This window comes from Raphanus sativus, chromosome 9 (assembly GCF_000801105.2).
Source record: "Raphanus sativus cultivar WK10039 chromosome 9, ASM80110v3, whole genome shotgun sequence".
NCBI classification, from domain to species: Eukaryota; Viridiplantae; Streptophyta; class Magnoliopsida; order Brassicales; family Brassicaceae; genus Raphanus; species Raphanus sativus.
This window is the reverse complement of record NC_079519.1, coordinates 23979250-24002421: the sequence shown is the minus strand read 5'-3', so window position 1 is coordinate 24002421 and position 23172 is coordinate 23979250. Positions and strand designations below refer to the sequence as shown.

Below are 23172 nucleotides of genomic sequence, written 5' to 3'. Positions count from 1 at the left end.
AATACAGTTGAACCTCTATAAATTAATAATGTTGATACTTTAAAATTTTATTAATTTAAAGAGATATTAATTTACAAAGGTTTCTTTTTTTTAGATTTTTTCTATTTTTGTTTATAAAATAAAAAAATATTTAATTTTACCATATATAAATTATTTAAATTTTAGAAAATTGACTTTCATATTGTTTTATTATCTTATTTGATGTATATATATTTTATAGAATTTTATGTGATTTTCGAAATAATTTAACTAAATATTATCAAAATATTAAGAAAATAGATGTATTTTCATTGTAAATATAAAACAACAATCTAATGTTTAATTTGTATTTATATAAAAGATATATATTGATAGATTATTAATTTATGATTTTAATGGGACTATATATTTACATGGAAGCTTTAAAAATATTATTATCTTATTATTTTATCGATTTGTATCATATTTTATACCCGCCCAAGTTGGGACCGGCAAAATTGATTAATTTATAGAGATTATTAATTTATCGAGTATTAATTTATAGAGGTTCTATTGTATCAAAAAGTCGTCAAAGAAAAAGGCACATGCGCAAGATATTCTTGCTATAAATGTGTGGTGTCGTCTCCCCATGCAGACAGTGAGATCTGTTGGTAGTTTAGTTGTAGAAAACTATACTCGTCAAAAAAATAATGATTAGTAGTTACTCTAATCAAATCTAGATAAGAATAGTAGAAACAAGTGTGTGTTTTGTAGATTACGACTTTTCTAGTAAATAAATCACGGACGTGGTTCGAAAATGTAGGAAATGAACTTTGTTATCAAATCTTTATGTGTTCTTTACTTTATTCTCATACACTGAGTGGCGGAGCCAATATTCAATAAGGGAGGTCAACTGATCCATGTCAACTGCGGAAAAAATTACTTCAATTTTCACACAAAAATCTGATAAATTTAGCTTTTTAAAAAGATTAGCTTATTGACCCTTGTAAAATACATTTGTTATCAAATTGACCCCTTTAAAATGAATTTATGCCTCTGCCACTATTCACATATTATACATGCACTCGAACATATAGATCTAGCCACAATGAGCACATTCACTTTTAGTATATGATTTCAACTAAAACATTCACAAAAGTTAAAGCCTTCTTGAATTTATAGATACATAAATGGAATATTTAAGAGTTACCCAAAATACCAATGATGAGACGGCCATCTGAACCACGACCGATCAGTTTCTCCGAATAGGTCATTCCACATGGACCGGACTGAGTTGGGAAAGCAGCCCAAAATCCTCATATCATAGGTCATATTGAGTCTCCGAAAAGTTGCTTTAAATTACATCTCGAATCCCCAAGTCTATATTTGAGAAGTGATTTGTCACATGTCTTCTCTACAATTGTTTTCACAAAAAAAATTATGACGTGGCTATTAAGATTGATGACATGTCATATGGTTAAATATGACATGGACAATTACATTTAATGCTAATATATATTTTTGAAAATCTTTTTAGAATATGGCAATAACTCATATATTACATTTAATATTGATTTATATTTTTGGTAAACTTTGTAGAATATGGTAATAACTCATAAATCATCACTAAAATAAATATATTCAAATATGATATTTTGAATTTCGAAATATTATATAATTTTACTTTTATAATAATAAAATTTTATTATCTAAAATTTTCTGAATTAAAAAAAATAAATCGTAATATCATTAGTTTCTTTTAAATATCAACAAATTATATAAATATTATTTAGTTTTAAATTTTGATAACTATACAATTTTATATGATTTTTAGTAATTTTGTACAAGTTGATTTAATAATTTAACCAAATGAAATAAATAATTTTTTTATTTAAGATTTTAACTTTATATATATACATATATTTTTAAATATAATTTAAAATAAAAAAAAATATTTTCTCTTAATTTTATGCTTAATTAATGATATTTATATTAATTATTAGTCAAAATAATAAAATATATAATATTAATCACTACACATGGTGCATGAAAACACCTAGATTAATAATTGTGACATAGCTACTAAAATTGATGACTTGTCTTATAGATTAATATGACATGGACAATTATATTTAATGTTAATTTATATTTTTGATAAAAATTTTAAAATATGGTAATAACTCATATATTATATTTATTATCGATTTATATTTTTGGACTTTTTAAAAATATGGCAATAACGCATAAATCATCATTAAAATAAATATATTCAATTATGGCATTTCAAATTTTGAAATATCATTTAAATTAAAAATATTTCAAAAATATATACATATTTTTAGAAAATTATAAAATTAAATTATAAAATCAAATTAAATCGTAAAATCATTAGTTTCTTATATATATTTACAGATTTTATAAATATTATTTAATTTTAATTTTTGATAATTCTGAAATTTTACATATTTATTTAATATATTTAATTAAAATAAATAGATAGAAAAATCTACCTAAGATTATAATTTTAAATATATACATGCACATTCTTAAATATAATTCAAAATAAACAAAATTGATTTTATCTTAATTTTAATATTCAGTTAAATCAAATTTATATTAAAATATTGATAAAAAAAGAAAATTTATAATATTAATAAAAAATAAATATAATTTATATTTATCTTTTAAAAAATATTTTAAAATTCTTTTACTGCACATGTTGCAGGAAAACACCTAGTCAGCTTTATACAAAGAGACAATCACAATTTGGATCAAAAACTTGGTTACTTTGCTTAATGGTTTTGTGATTTGTACCAAACGAAAGACACTTGAGAGTTGGGCCTGATCATTCAAAATTCGGTCTATTAATAACCCAACTAAAAGGAGGGTATTGACGTAAATGAACGTCTTTTGTCCGGATTTACCTCTGAGATTAGCTTGATTAGTGATCTGTTTATTATGTGATTATCTAAAATGAATCCAACGTGGCGAAGTCATCTCTTTTAAGATTTGGTGAAAAAAAAAGTAGACAAGCTGGCGTCGAATCCCACGTTGTCCGTAGGGACCACCTAAGTATTCCCTTATTTAATGGGACACGTCAGCTCAAAACCACTAACGGCCGACACAAGACAGTAGATCGTAGTAGGGGCCACACTACTATTTTTTTGTAAAAATAAAAATCTTTTACTTTCAACCGTCAGATGAAATGAATATGAGTCATCGATCAAGATCTAAAGTTAAAGAAAGCCATTGAGGGGGTAAAAAAAAATAAAAGATGACTAGTTGCTCAAAAAAAAAAAAGAAAAAAAAAGATGACTAGTGTTAGGTAGTCCACGTTTCGTCAACCGTGGATCTCAAATGAATTATACACTATAGTTTAATTCTCTTCTCTTTAAAAAAGGAATCAAAATCAGCATTTGTAGCCATCTCACGATGAACGGTAACGATTAAGGCGACGTGTTACCAGTCATATTTTTAAATAAAATAATAAATTCATACAGATTAGATCTACAGTAGCCAGCTCAGCAAACGCGCCAACTTTACTAGCCCTTACAGATTCAGACACGTGTACGGTGACGTGTGCATCAGCCTTGGCGCTCCCCTTTTTTCTCTCTCTCTCTTTTCTTCTCTTCTTCCCTTTGCTGTTTGTCTCTCCGCACCGAACTCTGGTTCTAGAGAGAGAAACCATTCTGCGAGTGTTAGAGAGAGAGAGAGAAGGTAACTTCAAATTCGACTCTTTTTTTGTTTGTTTGTTATCTCTGAAGCAAATTGAGTTGTTATTTTTCGGATTTACCATTTGATTTTTTTTTTGGGTTCGATAGCTTCAATGATTTTTTTTCAGAATTTTCAGTTTTGAAAGTGATTATACATGAAAGCTGAGTTTCCTCTAGAAACCTTTATTCCTTTTGATTAAAAAATTGAGGTAGATTTGTTGTTTATATTCTAGAAAATATTTGAATTCTTAGTTACTGGGATCTCTCTCTCTCTCGCATGTTTTGAATCTGTTTCGTTTTGAGGTTAGAGATCTAAGTGTCACTGGAATTACTGAAATAATCTTAATCTCTTTTTAACTTATTATGTTTCGTTTGAAGTTATACTTTGTAGTCAGAGTGTCTGCATCGAGCAATGGGGAGCAACGAAGAAGGAAAGTCCACACAATCTGACAAGCCAGAACAAGTACAAGCTCCTCCTCCTCCTCCTCCTCCTGTAAGTACCTGAACTTGAACTAATAATGGTAGCTGATTGATTTGGTCACTTAGATCTGCTTTCTGAGATTGTTCCTTTTTTATGTACATACACAGGAGCAAAGCAATGTTCATGTTTATCATCATGATTGGGCTGCTATGCAGGTTTCATTTTGCTTCTCTTTTTTTTTCTCTGTTTTTGTTATCTCTGGGTGATTTTTAGATGGGGATGTTTCATTTCATGATTTTTTTTTTGTAGGCATACTATGGCCCTAGAGTAGCCATACCTCCTCAATATTACAACTCAAATGGTCATGCTCCTGCTCCCCCTCCTCCTTATATCTGGGGTTCTCCTTCGGTACTATTCTCTTTAATATCTTCAAGGGTTTGTTATGCTACTTGTGCTATTTTGGACTGAGTTTGACTTTACTTAAACTATATATATATATATTCCAGCCAATGATGGCTCCTTATGGAACACCCTACCCACCATTTTGTCCTCCTGGTGGAGTCTATGCTCATCCTGCTCTTCAAATGGTAACCATCCCTTCTTTTTCCACAATTTCGACTCACTCACTCAAACAAGCTAATGTATGAATAGACCTGTTTTTTTCTTCTTCTTCTGGTTAATGTTCTCTCATTACTTTCAGGGCTCACAACCACAAGGTCCCGTTTCTCAAGCAACACCGGTTGTAAGTCTTTTTGATCTTCTGATTTTTTTCTTTCTTTCTTCTGTGTGAATGGTCGGTAAACGATATGAGAATGTTTGCAGGTTACAACAACTCCTTTGAACTTGGAAGCTCCAGCTAACTCGCCTGGAAACACGGATCAGGGGTTCATGAAAAAGTTGAAAGAATTTGATGGACTTGCAATGTCTATAAGCAATAACAAAGCTGGGAGTGCTGAACACAGCAGTGGACCTAGGAATTCTCAGAGGTTTGTCATGAGACTTGGTGATGTTATTTTTCATTCTTTGATAGAATCTTACACTATGTTTGGATTTTCATTTAGCTCCGAGAATGATGATTCCAGCAATGGTAGTGATGGGAATACAACTGGGGTATGGACTCCTCCCTTTTTTTTTTCTTTGCACTAGTTTCTAATTTACTAATCTCTGTTTTTTGACGCTTTAATTATATACACGTCTGTTCTTACAACAGGGAGAACAGTCCAGGAAGAAAAGAAGCCGGGAAGGATCACCGAACAATGGTATTTCTACCTCTCCTTACTGCTGCTTTGTATCCTATGTAGTTTGTGTGCTTTAATATGCTTATAACTGTGTCTTTCTTGTTCTTGGTAGATGGGAAACCTTCATCTCAAATTGTTCCTCTTCTTAGAGATGAAAATGAGAAAGCTGCAGTGACTATGGGGACTCCTGTTATGCCCACAGCTATGGATTTCCCACAGCCATGCCATGGTGCGCCTCATGAAGTCTGGGTAAAGTTGCTTATATATCATTCTTTCACTTATACATGTCATTCAAATTCTAAGCTGTGGTAGTAACTTAGGTGTGGCAATTGTTTTATTTGGGTTGGTGTGTTTATCTGCAGAATGAAAAAGAGGTTAAAAGAGAGAAGAGAAAACAGTCAAACCGAGAATCTGCTAGAAGGTCAAGACTAAGGAAGCAGGTGATTAAGAATAACGCTGCTAGCTAATAGATTTATGTAAAGTTGTAATGACTAAAATGTGTTGTATTTGTTTGCATTAGGCTGAAACTGAAGAACTCTCTGTCAAGGTTGACGCACTAGTTGCTGAGAACATGACTCTGAGGTCAAAACTAGGCCAACTAAACGATGAGTCTGAGAAACTACGGCTGGAGAACGAAGCTTTATTGGTAACAACACATCATAGTACCACACATGTTGAACACAAATCATGAGTGTATTTTTGCCATACTGAACATAAGTTGACGTTATTCTCTAGGCTCAACTGAAAGCGACGCAGACGCAAGCAACTGGGAAAACAGAGAACCTTATATCTCGAGTTGATAACAACAACAACAACTCTGTATCAGGTAGTAGTAAGAATGTGGAACAACAACTCTTAAACGTAAGTCTAAGAACCGATTCTGTGGCGGCTAGCTAAGTTGACTGTGGCGCAGAAGTGAAAGAAACCATTTCATTTCTTCTAATGGGTTCTGATTGTAACTTAAAAAAAAAAAGTTTTTTCTTAGATTTATAGCTCTCTCATCTCTGCATGGTGAGCAGAAACTGATATAATATCCTTAAGCAGAAGAGATTCAGTGTGGTCTTGATTGATTAGTTTTAGTGATATCATACTATACAAGCGAATGGATTCAAGAAAAGGGGAGACCTATTTTGATGGTCTCTCTTCTTCATGATCGTTTGTGTATTCTTCTTTTATGAAAACACTCTTTCGTGTGTGTGTGTGTGTGTGTTTGTATTAGATTAACGTGTTGTAAGACTTATCAATGCAAGACTTATCAACTATTCTATACATTCACCTACGTGCTTCTATCAACCGCTATGACAGAGAACGATTCTCAAAAATGAGCACAATATCATTTTTTCTTTACCATACACTACTCTTTTGTCTGTGAACCTGTTTATTTGCCATGTACTGTTCAAGTTTATGATCTTGCATAAAATAGAGAGAGAGAGAGAGAGAGAGAGAGAGAGAGAGAGTAGCACACATCATAAATCTTATGATCTCACAGGAAACGAATTCATAAGAAAACTACAAGCAGAATTATTCAACTAATCCACAAGTTACCAATAAGAGTCATAACAATGATGATAACTTAACGCCAAAAGACCCCAACCAAAACCCTGCAAACACAAGCTCCAGCAGCAAACAGGTTTGATGAATGTTTTTGATATAGTTGGCCTCTCGACTTTATTCTGATTCAGAAGAAACCTCAATCTATAAAATAGAGAGAACGAAAAAGAAAAAAAAAAAAGGAAAAAAGTAAAGGTTTGGCTAATGAATGACCTATAGCCTTTTTATATCCCTTCCACGGATGAAGAAAGGAGGTTTGAAATAAAAGCCCCTAAAACTTCTGAACTTCTCTTCCGTCTCTCCTCGGCTACAAAAATAGAAGTGTGCTGCTCTCTCTCGCCTTGTAGATATCATCAAATAGACTCAGTCTGATATCCTAAACTCCACTCCTAACACGTCTTTCACCATCTCGTATGTCACAAATGCAATCGCAATTGATGGTACAACCTATACCAACACCACCATAACACTCTTGAGAACAAATTGTTCACTCTATAAGAAAATAGGTTTTGTTATATAGAAACAAACCTTCACTGAGTTGGGGACCAATCCCTTGTACAATGCTCCAAAGCCTTCATGACGAACTGTCTTTCTAAACGCATCAATCATACCGCTGTATTCAAGCGAACCCTTGCTTCTCCCCTCGCCTGTGACGACAGAGGAAGCATCTTTCCATCCCACCATTTGCATTCTCCTACGAATCACATCCAGTGGATACGCAATTGTTTGACCAACCGTTCCAGCTATAGCACCACAAGAGAGTCTCGTTATAATGGTCAGCTCGTTGTTCTCCACTAGTCCGAATGGATTGTCTTTGACTAGCCAGTCCTTTAGAGACTCATAGACAGCAAAGTTCAAGCCCACATATGGAACCTGCATTGTATCAGAAGGGTCTTATTATATGGCTAAACTTGTAGTGAATATGTTAAGACTGATGGAAAAGAAACGAGACTTACTACTCCAATCACCGATGGAAGCCAACCACGGTATAAGGCTCGTGGACCTTCCTCTCTCAGGACAGTTGACAAAGCATGGGCAATTCCTCTATATTGATAAGGGGAGTTTGCGGTCTGTGCACATTATCCAGAGTTAAAAAAGATGATCAACAAGGCTCTAACTGTTACAAAGTTCTTACCTGGACAGTTAGCCTTCCACGAACCATATCCATGGGGTATGTTGCAGACATGGCTATTATTCCAGCAGTTGCACCAGCTCCAAGCCGTAAAACAGGAGTCAGTTGTGCATTTTCTGCAAAAGCGGAAACAGCAAAAACTCATGAATTATAAACAGATTTACCGCAGCGGCCATCGATGCGAAAAGTTGTTAAATAAGTTCAAAATAGCTCCAAGGGCTTCATTAGCAACATGAAGGCTAAAGTGACTAAAAAAAGTCTTATGCTGAAATGAACTTACCATTTCCTGGCTGCTGACGATACAAATACAGAATACCCCTAAAAGAGAGCGAGAGAGAGAGAGCGTAGATTAGACAGAAGTTGAAAATGAAGCAAGAGACCATCATAGAATATAAAGAAAGTCTTACTTGGAAGCCTGCTCATAGCTGAAAAACTTAACAGCGGAGTTAGGAACAATACGAGCACAATTAGTACCGTTTCCTTTGAAGAGTCCACGAAGTCCCTCGGTTCTCCAAATATACTTCAACCCTTGGACTGTCCCACTATACTTTATGTTATGTGGATTTTGCACCTACATATAAGACAATGAACAGGTCATCAAGTCTCCAATCACTAACATGCTCCAAGACAAAAAAGAAAAAAGAAAAAAAATCAAGGAAAGAGCAAAAAAACCTGAAGCAATATCTTCATCCTTTCCAGAGGTGCAACTGCAGTTCGTGACCTAATTAAAAAAAAATAACACGCAATCTCCGTTCAGATATTAAACCAAGTGAATATCAGTAACACAGGAGTGGATCATTTCAAGTAAAGACTGACACTTTTGTACTCATGTACCTTTAATTAATCATTCGTACATAAACCCTATCTATATTTGACTGCAGAGTTCGAATAATTCAATGAAGATAAAAGGTAATGACTGATCTACTCATGTACATGTCATTAACCAGATTCAAACATCAATAAAAGTTACTGATCTTTTATGAATAACAATCCTACTCAAACATACTGAGAAATGAAGAGAGGGAGAAAAAAGTAAAACTCACACTCCACCAGCGACGCCACCGGCGAAGAGAGACTTGCAGATGCTGAGGACAGCATAGCTCGGAGCTTTGACTCCTTCCCTCGCTTCCTCCGCCAGGTTCACGATCGTTGAAACTGCTGCCGATTCGCTCCTCTTCACATCCTCTGACGCCATCTATAGATAATCGCAATCACTCCACTACGATTTTACGATCCCAAAACTATTTCTTCGGAAGCTTTTACACGATCTTCGATCTCTCAACCAAAAACCTAATACAGAAATCTCCGTTTAGGATTTTAACGAGAAGAAGAGAGATCGAACGCACGCACTTCTCTCGTACCGGCGGCGATTATAAAACGCCAAGAGACAACAACCTACTGATTCAGCATGAGCCACTACGACGTCGTTTTAATGGCACCATTTTCTTCAGAATATTTGCAAATTAAACCCTTTACTAATTATAATTTGTAAATTAGCCCTTCTACTACCAAAGAACGAGTAAGAGTTCTGCATTTGACAAAAAAAGGGGGAAAAGAATACAACACAATTGGTATGTATTTCAAAATTACGCACTCGAGGGTTCTGCTACAAACTTTTAATTAGACGATGTGTTGTTATTGTGATAAAAACAAATCTTCTGATGATGAGTAATTTGTAATTTTCGTACTTGGAAGTTTTATATGCGTAATATGGTTAGTATAAGGATGTCTTTGCAAATTTCTCTTATTGTTGTTGTGGGACCAGGTGTTACCCTGCGCAGCTGCGCTTATCACTTATCGCGTAAGATATACTCTCTTCATATATGTGCGCCACGTGAAGATGGTGTTACTGTTTAGTTCTGCAGCTAGTTCCACTAATGATCCTTTTGTTCACTATTTAAAAGGTAAGGTTTCAAACCACATAAAATTTTGTGGACTCATTAAAATCAAAAATATATAATTTTGTATTTTAAATTTACTCACAATACCTACTCCACATACTTTAAGATTCGTTCTTTTGTAATGAAATTTCCTTTTTCATTAACATAATGTTGGGCTTAATATGGAAAGAATGAAAAAAATCTTTTTTCTAACACCACTAAATATGATTATATTAAACATCAGAACCATAGAAAAAAAATCTTGTTAATTATTTTACAAACATTTTCTTCATTTAAGTATATATCAAATAGGCCCTATATTTTCCCATGGTGATATCCTGTATCAAAGTATAAAATTACAACTGTGTGAGTCTCTGTCTTAATTTTTTTTCTTTTGGCTTTTCGTAGCTTGGAGGGGACATAGAATACCCAAAAATGACAACATCACCTTATTATTATCACCAAAATTCCACATCGAGCTTTTATGTGTTATTATTATATTTTGAAAAAAATATAAATGTTGATGTTTAGAATAGATGTGCGTATAACAAAATGGATGTAGGACCACAACAAAGTGGATGTAGAATCAAATACCGAAAGCCTTATAGGTTATTATTCTATCTGATAAGTCTTCAGATCACACATCATTTAAGATTAACGAATTGTTCTTAACGCCATACTGGCCGTATAGTGGGCCTATTACGGACCCAAGTTAATCAGGCCATTTATCGAGCATATAATGAATTGCGGATCGGTCTTTAGGCCGAAATAGCTCGTATTCTGAGAGAATCTCTGCCCATGAACTCTTTTGTTTTGCTTGTCATTAGTCAAAGTTTAAGTCTACCAATTTGCATCTATATTATTAAAAGAGAAGTCCCCATATAAAATACCCCTTAGTTTTCACTTTTATTTACAATGGTATGCCACTGACATTAAATAATATTTCCTATTTTAATGCTGTCTTTTCCACTTCAATTAATGTGTTTTCCAAATTAAATTTAAATTAAATACAAAATTAAATAATCATTCATATTTTAATGCTTTGTCTTTTCCACTTATATTAATGTGTTTTCCAAAATTAAATTTGAATTAAATACATTTCATTAACTTCTCCATTAAATCAATGTCAAATTCAAAAAAATGCATTTTTATTAGACAAACAATTCTGGAAATTATAATATCAACTTTTCATTTAAAAAATTTGAACGAAAAAATATTAGCAAATTTGAACCGAAACTAGATAATATCCAAACAGATTTACCATTTTGGTATCTAGAGAACCATAACCAAACTTCATCCGAACGAAATATTTCGGATATTCAAATGTATTTAAATCATATTTATATACTTCGATATGTTAGCTATTTTTCGAATTAATATCCAAGATATAAGCTATTTTAAGTTGGTTAAAATATTTGAAATATAAAAATAATCAAAAATAAATATTTTAAAGTAGATAAACAACAATCAAAACTCCAAAAATATTTAAAATATATATTTATTCTTCATCCAAATATTCAAGTTAAATCTATTTTAATTTTTAATTTAGGTACTTTGGCTTACATTACTCAAATTTACATGTTATATTATTTTTATTTAGATTTAGGGAAATTTAAAGATATATAAATTTTGAAAATTCAAAAATAGTTTAAACGGGTTATCAAACCCGCAAAGATCTGAATCAAACCGGAACCAAAGTTTATAAATACCCAAATAGAGCTACAATCTTTAAACTCAAAAAACTCAAATCCGAATAGATTTAACCGAATTCGAGTGGATACCCAAATACCCACCCCTAACTTAGTCAATATAAAACGATTAAATATTACAAATATATTATTTAGTATAAAAAAAACTAAAACTGAAAATTAATACCCGTGCGGTCGCACGGGTCAAGATCTAGTTTAGATTAAAATGAGAACTCTTTCAGCTGATTTATTCAAATTTCTACTAATCAGGATAACAAATTTAGAAAATTATTTGTGTATTAAAATAAAATAGAGTAAAATTTTCTTCAAATTGGATGAAGTGAAAAATGTTATGCCAGCGAAATTATTTTTCTCTCATCTCATTTCCTTTTTGCAATCTCTCATTTCATTTCCACATTTATTTTTCACATGTTTACTCCATTATCTACGGTTTTGTCAAATCATATTGATGTGTGTAGTGTGTACATATTACATATACTATATGCCAAGTGGAGTATGCTCTTAAATGAACGTAGAGAAAATGAAGAATATACAGCTGTAGCTTTTATCACGACAAAAATCATAGTCAGAAACAAATATCATAGTCAGAAGGCGACTTACATATCGTAGCATACAATTCTTCTCCTTTTGTATAAATTGTAGGCTACAATAAAGCGTCTTTTTACAAATTGTAGGCTCAACAATAGGGCGTCTTTGAATATATTTAAATCAGACGCTTGTAATCATCAAAAATTAGGTGATTCTCAGGTTGTTGAGAAAAAACAAAACTGATTTTTTTGTACGGTCAAAAGACTCAAAACTGAAAAACTAGCATCCAATTTATTTTTCCTTCTGTAATTATTTATAGCAGTTTTAATGAGTAAAGTTGTGAGTATTTAATAAAATTAAAGGATAAGTTCTGAGATCACGTCTTGTAAACATGGAGGCATCAACTTGACATACTCCCTTCATTTCAAAAACATTTCAAAAATATGTATGTTTTAGAGTTTTCACACTTTTTAAGAAAATACAGAAAATTTTGACAATAAACACATTATTTTCATGGAGAGTATATTATATGGAATGTAGGTAAAAAGCCTTCTATGAATAACAATAAATACATTATTTCCATAAATACGAGGTAGGTAAAAAGCCTTTGAACAGCACGTCTTTCCCACACGCTCCTCCAACTTCTCTCTCAAAATCCTAAGCGCCGCTTCATCGAGGGTTGAGACGAATCGAGTTCCGGCATATCTGTCGAGGTTCGTGACGTCTCTCCCTCTCGGATTATGATCATCATGACGGATTAGGTATCGATCTGGTGTTTTTGGAGGTATTATTCTCTCTCCGGTGAAATCGGACGGATCTTGGTGTGCGGCTCTTTCGTGAGCTCTGCCGCTCTGGTAACTCGTCGAAAGTACGGCTACCGCTCTTTGTTAGAGGACGATGAGGAGTCGCTGGAAATCGTTTAGTCAGTTATCGGGGTTGGAGCTCTACTCCGATTGAAGAGTCGGTTGTTCTCGGTGTTGGTGGGTTCTTCGTTTGGGATGGCGGTTCCCGATGTTTGTCTTCTCACTAGTCTGGGGTCATCTTCTTCTTCTTCGCCATGAGAGTGGAGGAATACGCCTTGTCTCGGACTTGCAGGTGGTGGATCTGTTACAGCAAGTGGCGGTTAGGGTTTAGGAGTCCGTTCTTTGACTAGATGCTGACGTGTGGTGGCCGCGGGACACCTCCGTGGGTGACAACTTTGAAGGTGACTGGCGGTGACTCCGGTGCTGGTCATGGACTCCCCGGCCTCGAGGTGCTCCGGTCATCGGATTTGAAAGTCGCTGGGGTTCAACCGGAGGAGGAAGCTACGCTTCCGAGTCTTCTTTCCCATCATCCTTTCTCTTTCTCTGCTCTGATCTGTCTTGATAGATTGAGTTGTTGTTCTTAGATTTTTTACTGCTTTGTATTGTAACCTAGCGTTGGCCGTTTCTCCTTTTTTAACACCGGCGATGTACCTTCCGACGTCCCTTTTGGGAAGAAATTATATATAAATATTATATTTAAAAAAAAATGGAATGATATTTGGTGCTACATATATAATAGTATGATTGCCATGAATTTTTTTAGTTGCTCGATATTATAAATTCATTATACAATATGTGCTGATTTTGGTTCTACTGAATGACACACAGACAATATATATCTTATTAAAACAGAAACATTATGACTTTTTCTAGGTGGATTTTTAAATTGGACCTACTATTAGATATGATATATTTTCTGATCCTATTAACTAACAATTAATGTTAGTAAATTATTTTCTTATTCTATGCTAACTTAATACCTTATATACATTCATTTGATCAGTTGGCCTATTTTCTTTCTATTCAAAAAAATTATTTTCTTTACCAATTGATTTCATAACCAACATGCAGTAATGTTAAATTTGAGATTTCATAATCATCATCCAATAAGTCCATGCGATGATCACCATGCAATACATTACTCCTTAACCAATTAATTTTATATAATAGTCGTATTATATGATATATTCAAAGTGGATTCAAATCAAACTTATTAACCCATTACTTTTTAACCAATTCAAACATGATTATATATCGGATTACCGGGTTTACTGGCTCGACGATCTAAATTAGATTTAAAAATGTTGATTCAAACGCAGTTTTTTAAATAGACAAAATTCTTACATATTAAATATTTGTAACATTGTTAACAAAATTTTGAATCATAAAATATTATGCGCTTCCGAAGCGCGGATCATGATCTAGTTATAATTAAACTGAAAATTCTGCGATTCATGCTAATGTTTTGAACACGAAACCACCGGTAAAAATAAATGAAATTTCAATGTATTTGCTCCTACTAATAAAATGAATTTCTTTGTAGTTCACTATTCTGGAAATGTGAGAGAAATGTATTTAACTAGTTGTCGGTAAACAATCATATTCGCATTGTATTAAATAAAAACTCTTAAAATAACTTTAAATTATTATGGTCGTGGTGTGCTGATCTATTGGGTGGGTCAACGAGACCTAGTCAATCCTCTCAGCTCAAGGTTCTTTCATCCTCAGCTTCCACGCGCTTACGTACGGACGCGCCTCTCAAAAAGTAAAGTATATTTTTTCCACAAAACTTAAAGAGCTGAGGGGGCTATCAAATCAAAGCTTGATTTTTTTTTTTTGTGCTTCATCATCCTCCCTCCCTTATTTTTTTTCTTAAAATCTTACATCACCCATTCTTTCCCTGGGAAAGAGGAGTAAAATGTGAGAGAAAAGTAATCAATTTTTTTAAAGTTTATTTACAGCTCAAATTTGGTGGTACTAGTAAGAAGTAAGCAGACATTTATTTCTTAAAACGATTCGAGAAGAAGACCAATCTTCTCCTCTTTGCTCCCAACCCAACAACAAAAGAAAAAAAATAGAACTCTTTGGTGGCGTCAAAGAGATTATTTAAAGGCTTTGGTTTATTGATTAAGATCATCAGATTCCGCTTTCAAGGTTCGTTTGATTCTCACTCCCTTCAAGCTGTTGATTCTTCATTTTGTTACTGCTCGATAGTGCTGCTGCCCATGAACTCAATTATTTTTTCAAATCGTTTTGGTAGCTTTGTTTGTTCTGCTTCTCCACACGAGATGTTTGTTATTGTCTGATTCAATCTGAGATTCGAATTTTTTTTATCTTAAAACTGGATGAATTATATTTGATTGCAGTTTGAATTACGAAGCAAAAACCCTAAAAAAAAAGAAGCAGTCTTTGTTAAATTGGAGAAGCTGATGAGGAGGTCAGGAGATGAGGCATACGAAGCAGATGGTAGATCCGATGCTGGCTCTTCAAGAACCGATGAAAAACACTCGCGACTTGGTTCTCAAAGATCTGGAAAAAGCCAAGAAGACCTTTCTGAGCCAAACTACGCTTCAGATACTTCCTCTTCTAAGAACACAAGCACCAACCCTATCATTGAGTATACTGAACATGAACGTGCTGAGCTTCTTAGAAGGTTAGACTCAATCAAACACCATCTCCTTCGTGGTGGCAGTGCAGTTAATGAGAATCACCAAGGCTCCCTCACACCAGTCCATCTCCATCCTCCTTCTTATTACCACCACCACCATCCTCCTCCTTACCCTGTACCACTTCATTATCCTCCTCATCAAGATCCTTACAGAAGACCACCTCCTGTTCCAAACCCTAACTGGTATCCTCCTCCTTATCCTGGAGGTCAATATGTTGACATTGGTGCTGCTGATATGGTTGACACACATTCATACTTTCCAGCTACTCCCAGCAGATACAGTGATATCCCTCCTTATAGCCCTGTTTCCTCTCACCAGAGACTCGCTTCACCTTACAATCCACCTCTTTACAACAACAGTCCCAGCTTTCCTTCTTCCATGACCTCTTCAGATCCTCGTGCTGGTGGTGGTGGTGGTTACGCTAGGTGGCCCAGTGATCTTGATTCTGAGATGAGTGGTGCTGGTGCTGGTGCTTTCCCTCGTGGGTATGTTAAGAAGGCTGTTTCTGATGGCGGTGACGCGCGTCGTTGCCATCCTCTTGCTGGTGGTGCTCCTTTTATTGCTTGTCATAGTTGCTTTGAGCTGTTGTGTTTGCCTAAGAAGAAGCTTTTGGCTCAGGAGAGGCAGCACCATAAGCTTCAGTGTGGTGCTTGCTCTCAAGTCATTAGTTTCACAATCGTCGATAAGAAACTCGTCTTCTCTTCTGGTAATGAGGGAACTGCAGAGTCTGTTTCTCTAGAGGTTGAAGATAAAAACACAGTGGTGGTGGCAGTGGAAGAACGGTCTTCTGTTGATTTCAACAACTCAGGCAGTGATTTTCCACGTAAGGATGATGATGATGAAGAAGAAGAACCAGTAAGGAATCACCAGAAGAACACAACAAAAAGCATCCGGTCTGAATCTCAATCTCAACTCTCAGATGATGTTGAAAGATTGAGCATTTCCAGTGAAAGTCTACAACAGAAGGAGGTCAAATCGGTTCGTAGACGAGCTAGAGGCTCGAAAGCTACAGAACCAGCTGCTCAAGAGAGTGCCAGTCTCCTTGAACTTTTCGAATACTCTAATGTAAACCGAGCTGCGCTCGCTTACGGGATGGCAGAGTTAGGTTATCACAAGCCTGATAAGCAAGAGATTTTCATGAAACAAGACTCGGTAAAGCCTGAATCATTAGCTACGGAGACGGAGGTTTCTTACAACGGATACTCTAACACGGAGATATCTGAAGACTCAAACGGTAGAGAAGACAACAAGAACAACAGACCAAGAAGTAGAAAAGGTAGCGAGTCTGGTTCCACGGAGGTGACAACGAGGTCGTCTAGTGATGGAAACGAAGATCAAGGGAAGTTATTAGAAGTTTGGGTTAATGGACATCTTATACCTGAAGAGCTAGTTAGCAGTGCTGAGAAGTTAGCTGGACCAGTCCAAGCTGGAAAGTATTGGTAATAAACCTTGAACTTCAAACCTTCACCATCTCTCTCTCTTGTGTTGGTTGTTTTCTGATTTGTTCCCTATGGTTCAGGTATGACTACAGAGCAGGGTTCTGGGGTGTAATGGGGAAACCGTGTCTCGGTATAATACCTGTAAGTCCCTTTACATTCATCTCTTGAGTTGGTGGTTATTGAAACAGTAATCATCAAACTGATGAGTTACATGTTGTTGTTTGTTGGTTGGGTGGGTGCAGCCATTTATTGATGAGTTTAGCCATCATCCAATGCCGGATAACTGCGCAGCAGGGAACACAGAAGTGTATGTGAATGGAAGAGAGCTTCACAAGAGAGACTTGGAGTTACTAGTGCGTCGTGGTCTTCCTCGAGACAAGAACCGTTCTTACATTCTTGATATATCAGGAAGAATCCTTGATGGAGATTCAGGGGAAGAACTTAAAAGCCTTGGCAAATTAGCCCCAACGTAAGCAAAAATTACACAAGATGCATATAGTCTTTTTTTAAGTTTGAAGCTTTGGAGTTCAAAGATTTGTGAGATTGTGTTGAAATGTTTTTTATTATAACTTGTGAAACAGGGTTGATAAGGTGAAGCATGGATTTGGTATGAGAGTTCCAAGATCATTAGCTTCGTGATAGCTCTCACGCCGCAAGTAACAACACAACCAAAATGGTTCTGTTTCTATAAATGTAAAGCGTGTTTTATTTTTACTCAGCGACATTGGTTAGGTAATTTTTTACTTACACGAACCGGGTTATGTCGGTATAATGTTTGTTGTAATATTTCTTCTTTCTTTTTTTTTTTATGTTCCAAGCAGACCAACCCGTTTTGTGATTCTTGGTCGATGTTTGTTATAGATTGTGTGTAATGAAATAGTTTGTTTGCTTTTGAACTTTTATATGTTTTAAATTATAAAACATAGTTTTATATTGGAGTAGTTGTTCAAAAGAAAAAAAGAAAGGTTTTACATTGGAGTTGCTCTGATAAAGGCTCATCCCAGCAAAACTCATCACAAGGATTACACCATCATATTCATCGACTCAACAGCATTGAGCGTGGTTGGTGCGGGAGAACATTAACTATATTATGTGCAGTTTTGGCTCACATGTCACGGCCAAGTAGACTTATAACCAGAGATGGAAGAGACCAGAAGCAAAGGGAAAACTACAAAGAACTTGCCCAAAACTAATGGTCAACAAAAACATAGTAATTACGCAGGATAATCTAACTCCTATCCATATATAACATTTTCTTTGATAACATAAGAATCATGAAGGAGAACATTTTATAGTGTTTAGTTAAATGGTTTCCCCTGAACGGTTACACTGGTTCTTAGGCATATGGCACGTTTCTGAAATAGGTCCCAAGTACATGACAACAGATTGTAGGGTCCATGGGCCTAATATCGAGATCAAACAAGTTAGAGAAACTGATTTGACGGGCCTCGTGGTCCGTTCATTTATTTTCCATGTTATTTCTTACAGAAAGCAGAGAAAGAACAAAATAATAACAAACTACTGAAGAGCATGAGAAAAACAGGGGAGAAATAAAACTAAGCTGCTGTCCACATAGTATCAAATATCGCAAAAAATCGAATCTATCGGTTTTTAAATCTCTACAAATATTTAAATAAGTTACTAGAATTTTCTTTTCAAACTAAGGTTTACAACTAAAATGGAGTAGAATTAAACATTGAAATTAGAAAAGGATTTTTCTCATTTTTGATCAATTACCCTTCAAATTTATTTAGGGACCATTTAATTATACAAAGCTTTAGATTTTGTTTAGAAAACTCTTTATATACACAATTATAAATTTATCTTAAACAATAATTTTCTCGAGAAATTTTTACTAAAAACTTGAGTAGTAAAAGTTTAGTTATGACTTTCAAAATGACTCAACAGAAGAATCCATGCTATTCAGAAATAATCGCAACAATTTTCCAATTGTAACGAGTAGTTCTTCCATATTCCAATAAACAACCATGATTAAATTACATTTCATTGTTTAAATGTAAAATCTAAAACAATGAATCAATCTCACAATTTACACTCAAAAACTCATTAAACGCCAATATATCAAAATGAGTGTTGATTGCAAAGTTCCAAGTTCAATGAAAAGGTTGATATTGTTGGAACGAAGTGCAGTGGAGATAAAACCAAATATGAGATAAGAAGCTTGAGGACCAAAAGCAATGCATTCCCTTCACATTTTAATGAAAAAGAATCTTCACTTAAAAAAAAATCTGAATAAATAAACAAAAAGGACAAGAAAACATGTAGAATCTAAAAAAATCATTAATTATATAACAACTTTGGAATAATCGAATCTCTTCTAATAACCTTACTTTAACATCCTTTTAAATTTTGTTTACCACGTAAAACCTGACAGGACAATATAAATGACAGTTTAATACGCACAACAATGGTGTACTTAAAGGGACTAAAAATGAGTTCATTGAGACAGCTAGCATAAATATTCTCGCGTCAATTTGACACTTTTAACATAGATTAAAAATAATTAAAATGTATTATTAACTATACATATTTAATAAAAATTATTTTGAAATAAATAAAATTACTTACAAATAAATATAATTTTTAATTATATTAAATTTAAATTAAATATAAATTGCATTAAACTCATGTAACAAAAAATAAGTGTCAAATTGGTTTTGTAAAAATAAGTTAAACAAAGACTGTATGGGCAAAACAGTAAATAAGAGTGTCGAATATTTGCTCTGATTATCCATTTACAAAACCAACCATCGTCTTCCATCTCCAACCAAATCACTCACCTCGAGGAGCGCTCTCAACAGTGACTATAAAAACCATTCAATAGTTCCTTCCTTCACCAACCATCATCCAACACACTCACTATCAATGGAACAACAATTAACATTAGTGCTGTTGCCTAACAGCCCCAAAGGCGCCAGCGCCAACTTCGACGAACAAACCCTAGACGACGCCTCCTCCTCCTCCTCCTCCTCCTGCACTCAAACCCCTCGAACCTTCCTCAAATTCTTCCTCTACTTCTCCCTCGTCGCTCTCGCTTACTATTTCATCATCTCCACCTTCACCGTCTCCCCAGTCTTCATCTCCCTTGATTCGCCGCCGGTATCTCCTTCCGGTAACGGTAAATCTCTCCTTTCCCTCCAATTAGGGTTTTTTCAAGAATTAGGGTTGAAAGTTTCTAAATTTATCGCAAAAAGTCTTCAACTTTTTAGTGTTCTGTGCTGTGCAGTTTCATCGCCAAAGTGTGATCTTTTCAGTGGGGATTGGATACCTGATCCGTCGGGTCCTCTCTACACCAATCTCTCGTGTCACCACATTCAGGATTTTCAGAACTGTTTGTTGAATGGGCGCCCTGATGTCAACTATCTCTTCTGGAGATGGAAGCCTCGCGACTGCGACCTCCCTAGGTTCAGCCCCTCGCAGTTTCTCGACAGAGTCAGGAACAAATGGTGGGCTTTCGTCGGAGACTCCATCGCTCGTAACCATGTCCAGTCCCTCATCTGCATCCTCTCTCAGGTACACGGTTAGCTAGTAGTTAAACAAGCCCTTCCGTAGGGTGCAAGACTCTGATCAGTAGACTATAGTTAGGCTCTGATTAGCTACTAGGCAGATTATTCAGAATTTTTTTTATATATATTTTACATATATATGATGTTTTAGTTTTTGAATTTATTTATAGAATTATTTTGATGAATTACAAAAATTATAGATATACCAAAAAAAAAGAGAGATAAATTTGTGGATTTGTACCAATTTTATTGCTTAATTTAACAAATTTAGATTTATTTTTTAACCAATTTTAATCTATTTAGAACGGTTAGGCTAGTTGTTAAATGTTTCCTTAGACTGCAAGAAACTGATCGGTTCAGAGTTTTATCTGGTTTAGGTAGAAGAAGTGGTGGAGGTTTATCACGATAAGGAGTTCAGATCCAAGATTTGGAGATTCCCTTCTCACAACTTCACACTCTCTGTCGTCTGGTCTCCTTTCCTTGTCAAATCCGAAACACTCGTCAGCAGCAGCAGCTCTGATATACAGCTTTACCTCGACCAGCTCGACCACAAATGGACTCACCAGTACTCCAACTTCGATTACGTCGTCATCTCCGGTGGCAAATGGTTCCTCAAAGCAACGATATTCCACGAGAACAACACAGTCACAGGCTGCCATTACTGCCAAGGCAGAAACAACCTAACAGACTTCGGATACGATTACTCCTACCGCAAAACCCTGAAGCTACTCCGGAGCTTCGTCCGTGACTCGACGCACAAACCCCTGGTTCTCTTCCGAACCACAACACCTGACCATTTCGAGAACGGAGAGTGGAACACTGGTGGGTATTGCAACAGGACGATGCCCTTTAAAGAAGACGAGGCGAAGTTGAAAACCGTTGATGATGTCATGCGTGACGTTGAGCTTGATGTGTTTCGGAATTTTGGAGAAGGTTCCACCAACTTTAGACTGTTGGACACGACGGGAATGTCTCTTCTCCGACCAGACGGGCATCCGGGACCGTACAGGCATCCGCATCCTTTTGCTGGAGTGAAGGATAAGAGCAGTGTTCAGAATGATTGTCTGCATTGGTGCTTACCCGGTCCGATTGATTCATGGAATGATGTTATGGTGGAGACCATACTTAACCGGTAACGGTTTAGATGAAGGGATCAAATGTTCATTGGACTGGAACTGGTAAATGTACAACGGTATTGTTTGTAGTTAGTTCCGGTTTATAGCCATCCCCACTTGTTCGTGTATATGCTGCTATTTGTGTATTTTTAGTTTTGTAATGGTCTTAAACGAATAATGTAGCAATGTTTTTCTGTAGAAAGGCCAACAACCAACAGTTACATCTATTGGGCCTTTTCTAAGGCCTAATACTAGGTATTTCAGTCTATAAAGAGCTTTAACACCTAAGGGTTACTAAAGGGATCAATGTTCATGTTCAATCGGGTTTTTAGGTTTATCAATTTTAAACTCATTTAGACATCTCTTTTAGATATCATAAAAGTTCAATTCATATACGGTTTGAATTTAGTTAGGTTCGAATTGAGTTTAGCAACATTTACAAAATATAATTAAACTCAATATAATCGGATCTTAATCGAGTTTTTAGTTCAAAATAGTGTTTGTACTTAATTAAATCCAAACACCAAATTAAGTCCAATGAAATAAAAGAAGTTAAATAAGAAATGAAAAATATGTTGCAGATTCTTTTTGGTTCTAGTGTAATCTTTGACAAGTGACAATAGAGAATAAAAACAATAAAATTATAGAACAAAACTCAAAACTATGTGCAAACACTTATATTTGATAACCCGAATAGAAAATACATCAAATCCGGTAAATTCAATTATATAGAAAAAGAAAGAGCACTAAATACCAAAATATATTAAATTAAATATATAAGTTAATTATTCACATAATAGATACTTATCTCAGATACTTAATGAAATCTTAAAATATTATGGGTACTTATTTAAATTTGAGTTCGGGTTTGGTATGAATATTTTCTAAAATCTTGATTTTTAAACATTTTTGGATATTTTCTCAGAATCTGTTTTGGTTCAGATAAAACAAAACATTAATCATTCGATATTAGTGTTGGATTCAACCCGGTTCAGATTTATTTTTATGAGACTGGATTAATTTAGTTCAGTTTTTCGAATTTGGTTATTTGTCTGCCTCTGTTAACACCTGTGAAAATGGGGGTTTTAAGCGAGTTTTTTTTTTGAACAAGGGTTTAAGCCGAGTTATTTTGCCTTCCAAATGCCTAAAAAATGAAGGCTATGTCTGTTTGTGTTATAAGGCTATACAGAAACATCATGCCGTTTATGACATATGCTGACGCCGTCTAGCCCGTTCTTAGGTAGCTGTGTTGGAATCCTTGGTCGCAGACGCAGTCGTCACTATTGACATATGCCATACGACGAAGACGAATATTTGGTTGTTTCAGCATCTTTGGACATATCTTAACAAATAACGCATACTTTTAATAATATTGTTTTATTCGCTCAAATAATAAATAAAAATTTGGAAAAATGCTATCAAATGAGATTATATTTTGAAAACTACACTGTATCTATAATTTTTGAAAACTAAACTTATTTATAATTGA

General features: G+C 34.7%; 4 protein-coding genes across 4 annotated transcripts; 3 read left to right on the top strand and 1 right to left on the bottom strand.

Moving 5' to 3' along the window:
* Positions 1 to 4047: 4047 nt before the first annotated feature.
* On the top strand, positions 4048 to 6605 carry LOC108827878 (G-box-binding factor 2). The gene is made up of 12 exons (XM_018601387.2): positions 4048 to 4164; positions 4260 to 4307; positions 4402 to 4500; positions 4599 to 4679; positions 4793 to 4834; positions 4915 to 5078; positions 5154 to 5202; positions 5303 to 5351; positions 5443 to 5579; positions 5693 to 5770; positions 5851 to 5976; positions 6066 to 6605. The coding sequence occupies exons 1-12, from the start codon at positions 4084 to 4086 to the stop codon at positions 6225 to 6227; spliced, it is 1116 nt and encodes a 371-aa protein (XP_018456889.1). The 5' UTR covers positions 4048 to 4083; the 3' UTR covers positions 6228 to 6605.
* Positions 6606 to 6787: 182 nt separating this feature from the next.
* Positions 6788 to 9407, bottom strand: LOC108827879 (mitochondrial adenine nucleotide transporter ADNT1). The gene is made up of 8 exons (XM_018601390.2): positions 9057 to 9407; positions 8686 to 8734; positions 8421 to 8584; positions 8294 to 8331; positions 8017 to 8129; positions 7838 to 7951; positions 7410 to 7754; positions 6788 to 7328 (listed from the first exon to the last, which is right to left on the bottom strand). The coding sequence occupies exons 1-8, from the start codon at positions 9206 to 9208 to the stop codon at positions 7245 to 7247; spliced, it is 1059 nt and encodes a 352-aa protein (XP_018456892.1). The 5' UTR covers positions 9209 to 9407; the 3' UTR covers positions 6788 to 7244.
* Positions 9408 to 14737: 5330 nt separating this feature from the next.
* LOC108828203 (uncharacterized) lies at positions 14738 to 17974 on the top strand. The gene is made up of 5 exons (XM_018601806.2): positions 14738 to 15087; positions 15300 to 17041; positions 17122 to 17182; positions 17284 to 17510; positions 17623 to 17974. Exons 2-5 carry the CDS (start codon positions 15363 to 15365, stop codon positions 17678 to 17680), a joined length of 2025 nt encoding a protein of 674 aa, XP_018457308.1. The 5' UTR covers positions 14738 to 15087; positions 15300 to 15362; the 3' UTR covers positions 17681 to 17974.
* Positions 17975 to 19806: 1832 nt separating this feature from the next.
* LOC108823669 (protein trichome birefringence-like 26) lies at positions 19807 to 21904 on the top strand. Its single transcript, XM_018596926.2, has 3 exons — positions 19807 to 20180; positions 20289 to 20575; positions 20946 to 21904. The coding sequence occupies exons 1-3, from the start codon at positions 19928 to 19930 to the stop codon at positions 21702 to 21704; spliced, it is 1299 nt and encodes a 432-aa protein (XP_018452428.2). The 5' UTR covers positions 19807 to 19927; the 3' UTR covers positions 21705 to 21904.
* The last annotated feature ends 1268 nt before the right edge of the window (positions 21905 to 23172 follow it).

What these genes read in the sequence shown, in the direction of transcription:
- LOC108827878 (XM_018601387.2), top strand. Translation starts at nt 4,084, where the DNA reads ATGGGGAGCAACGAAGAAGGAAAGTCCACACAATCTGACAAGCCAGAA. An exon ending in GGAAGGATCACCGAACAATG is followed by an intron (nt 5,352 to 5,442) that starts GTATTTCTACCT and finishes TGTTCTTGGTAG; the next exon opens with ATGGGAAACCTTCATCTCAA. An exon ending in TGGAGAACGAAGCTTTATTG is followed by an intron (nt 5,977 to 6,065) that starts GTAACAACACAT and finishes GTTATTCTCTAG; the next exon opens with GCTCAACTGAAAGCGACGCA.
- LOC108827879 (XM_018601390.2), bottom strand. Translation starts at nt 9,208, where the DNA reads ATGGCGTCAGAGGATGTGAAGAGGAGCGAATCGGCAGCAGTTTCAACG. An exon ending in GTGGAAGGCTAACTGTCCAG is followed by an intron (nt 7,952 to 8,016) that starts GTAAGAACTTTG and finishes TAATGTGCACAG; the next exon opens with ACCGCAAACTCCCCTTATCA. An exon ending in TTCCATCGGTGATTGGAGTA is followed by an intron (nt 7,755 to 7,837) that starts GTAAGTCTCGTT and finishes GATACAATGCAG; the next exon opens with GTTCCATATGTGGGCTTGAA.
- LOC108828203 (XM_018601806.2), top strand. Translation starts at nt 15,363, where the DNA reads ATGAGGAGGTCAGGAGATGAGGCATACGAAGCAGATGGTAGATCCGAT. An exon ending in CGTGTCTCGGTATAATACCT is followed by an intron (nt 17,183 to 17,283) that starts GTAAGTCCCTTT and finishes GGGTGGGTGCAG; the next exon opens with CCATTTATTGATGAGTTTAG. An exon ending in CTTGGCAAATTAGCCCCAAC is followed by an intron (nt 17,511 to 17,622) that starts GTAAGCAAAAAT and finishes CTTGTGAAACAG; the next exon opens with GGTTGATAAGGTGAAGCATG.
- LOC108823669 (XM_018596926.2), top strand. Translation starts at nt 19,928, where the DNA reads ATGGAACAACAATTAACATTAGTGCTGTTGCCTAACAGCCCCAAAGGC. An exon ending in GGTATCTCCTTCCGGTAACG is followed by an intron (nt 20,181 to 20,288) that starts GTAAATCTCTCC and finishes TGTGCTGTGCAG; the next exon opens with TTTCATCGCCAAAGTGTGAT. An exon ending in TCATCTGCATCCTCTCTCAG is followed by an intron (nt 20,576 to 20,945) that starts GTACACGGTTAG and finishes TATCTGGTTTAG; the next exon opens with GTAGAAGAAGTGGTGGAGGT.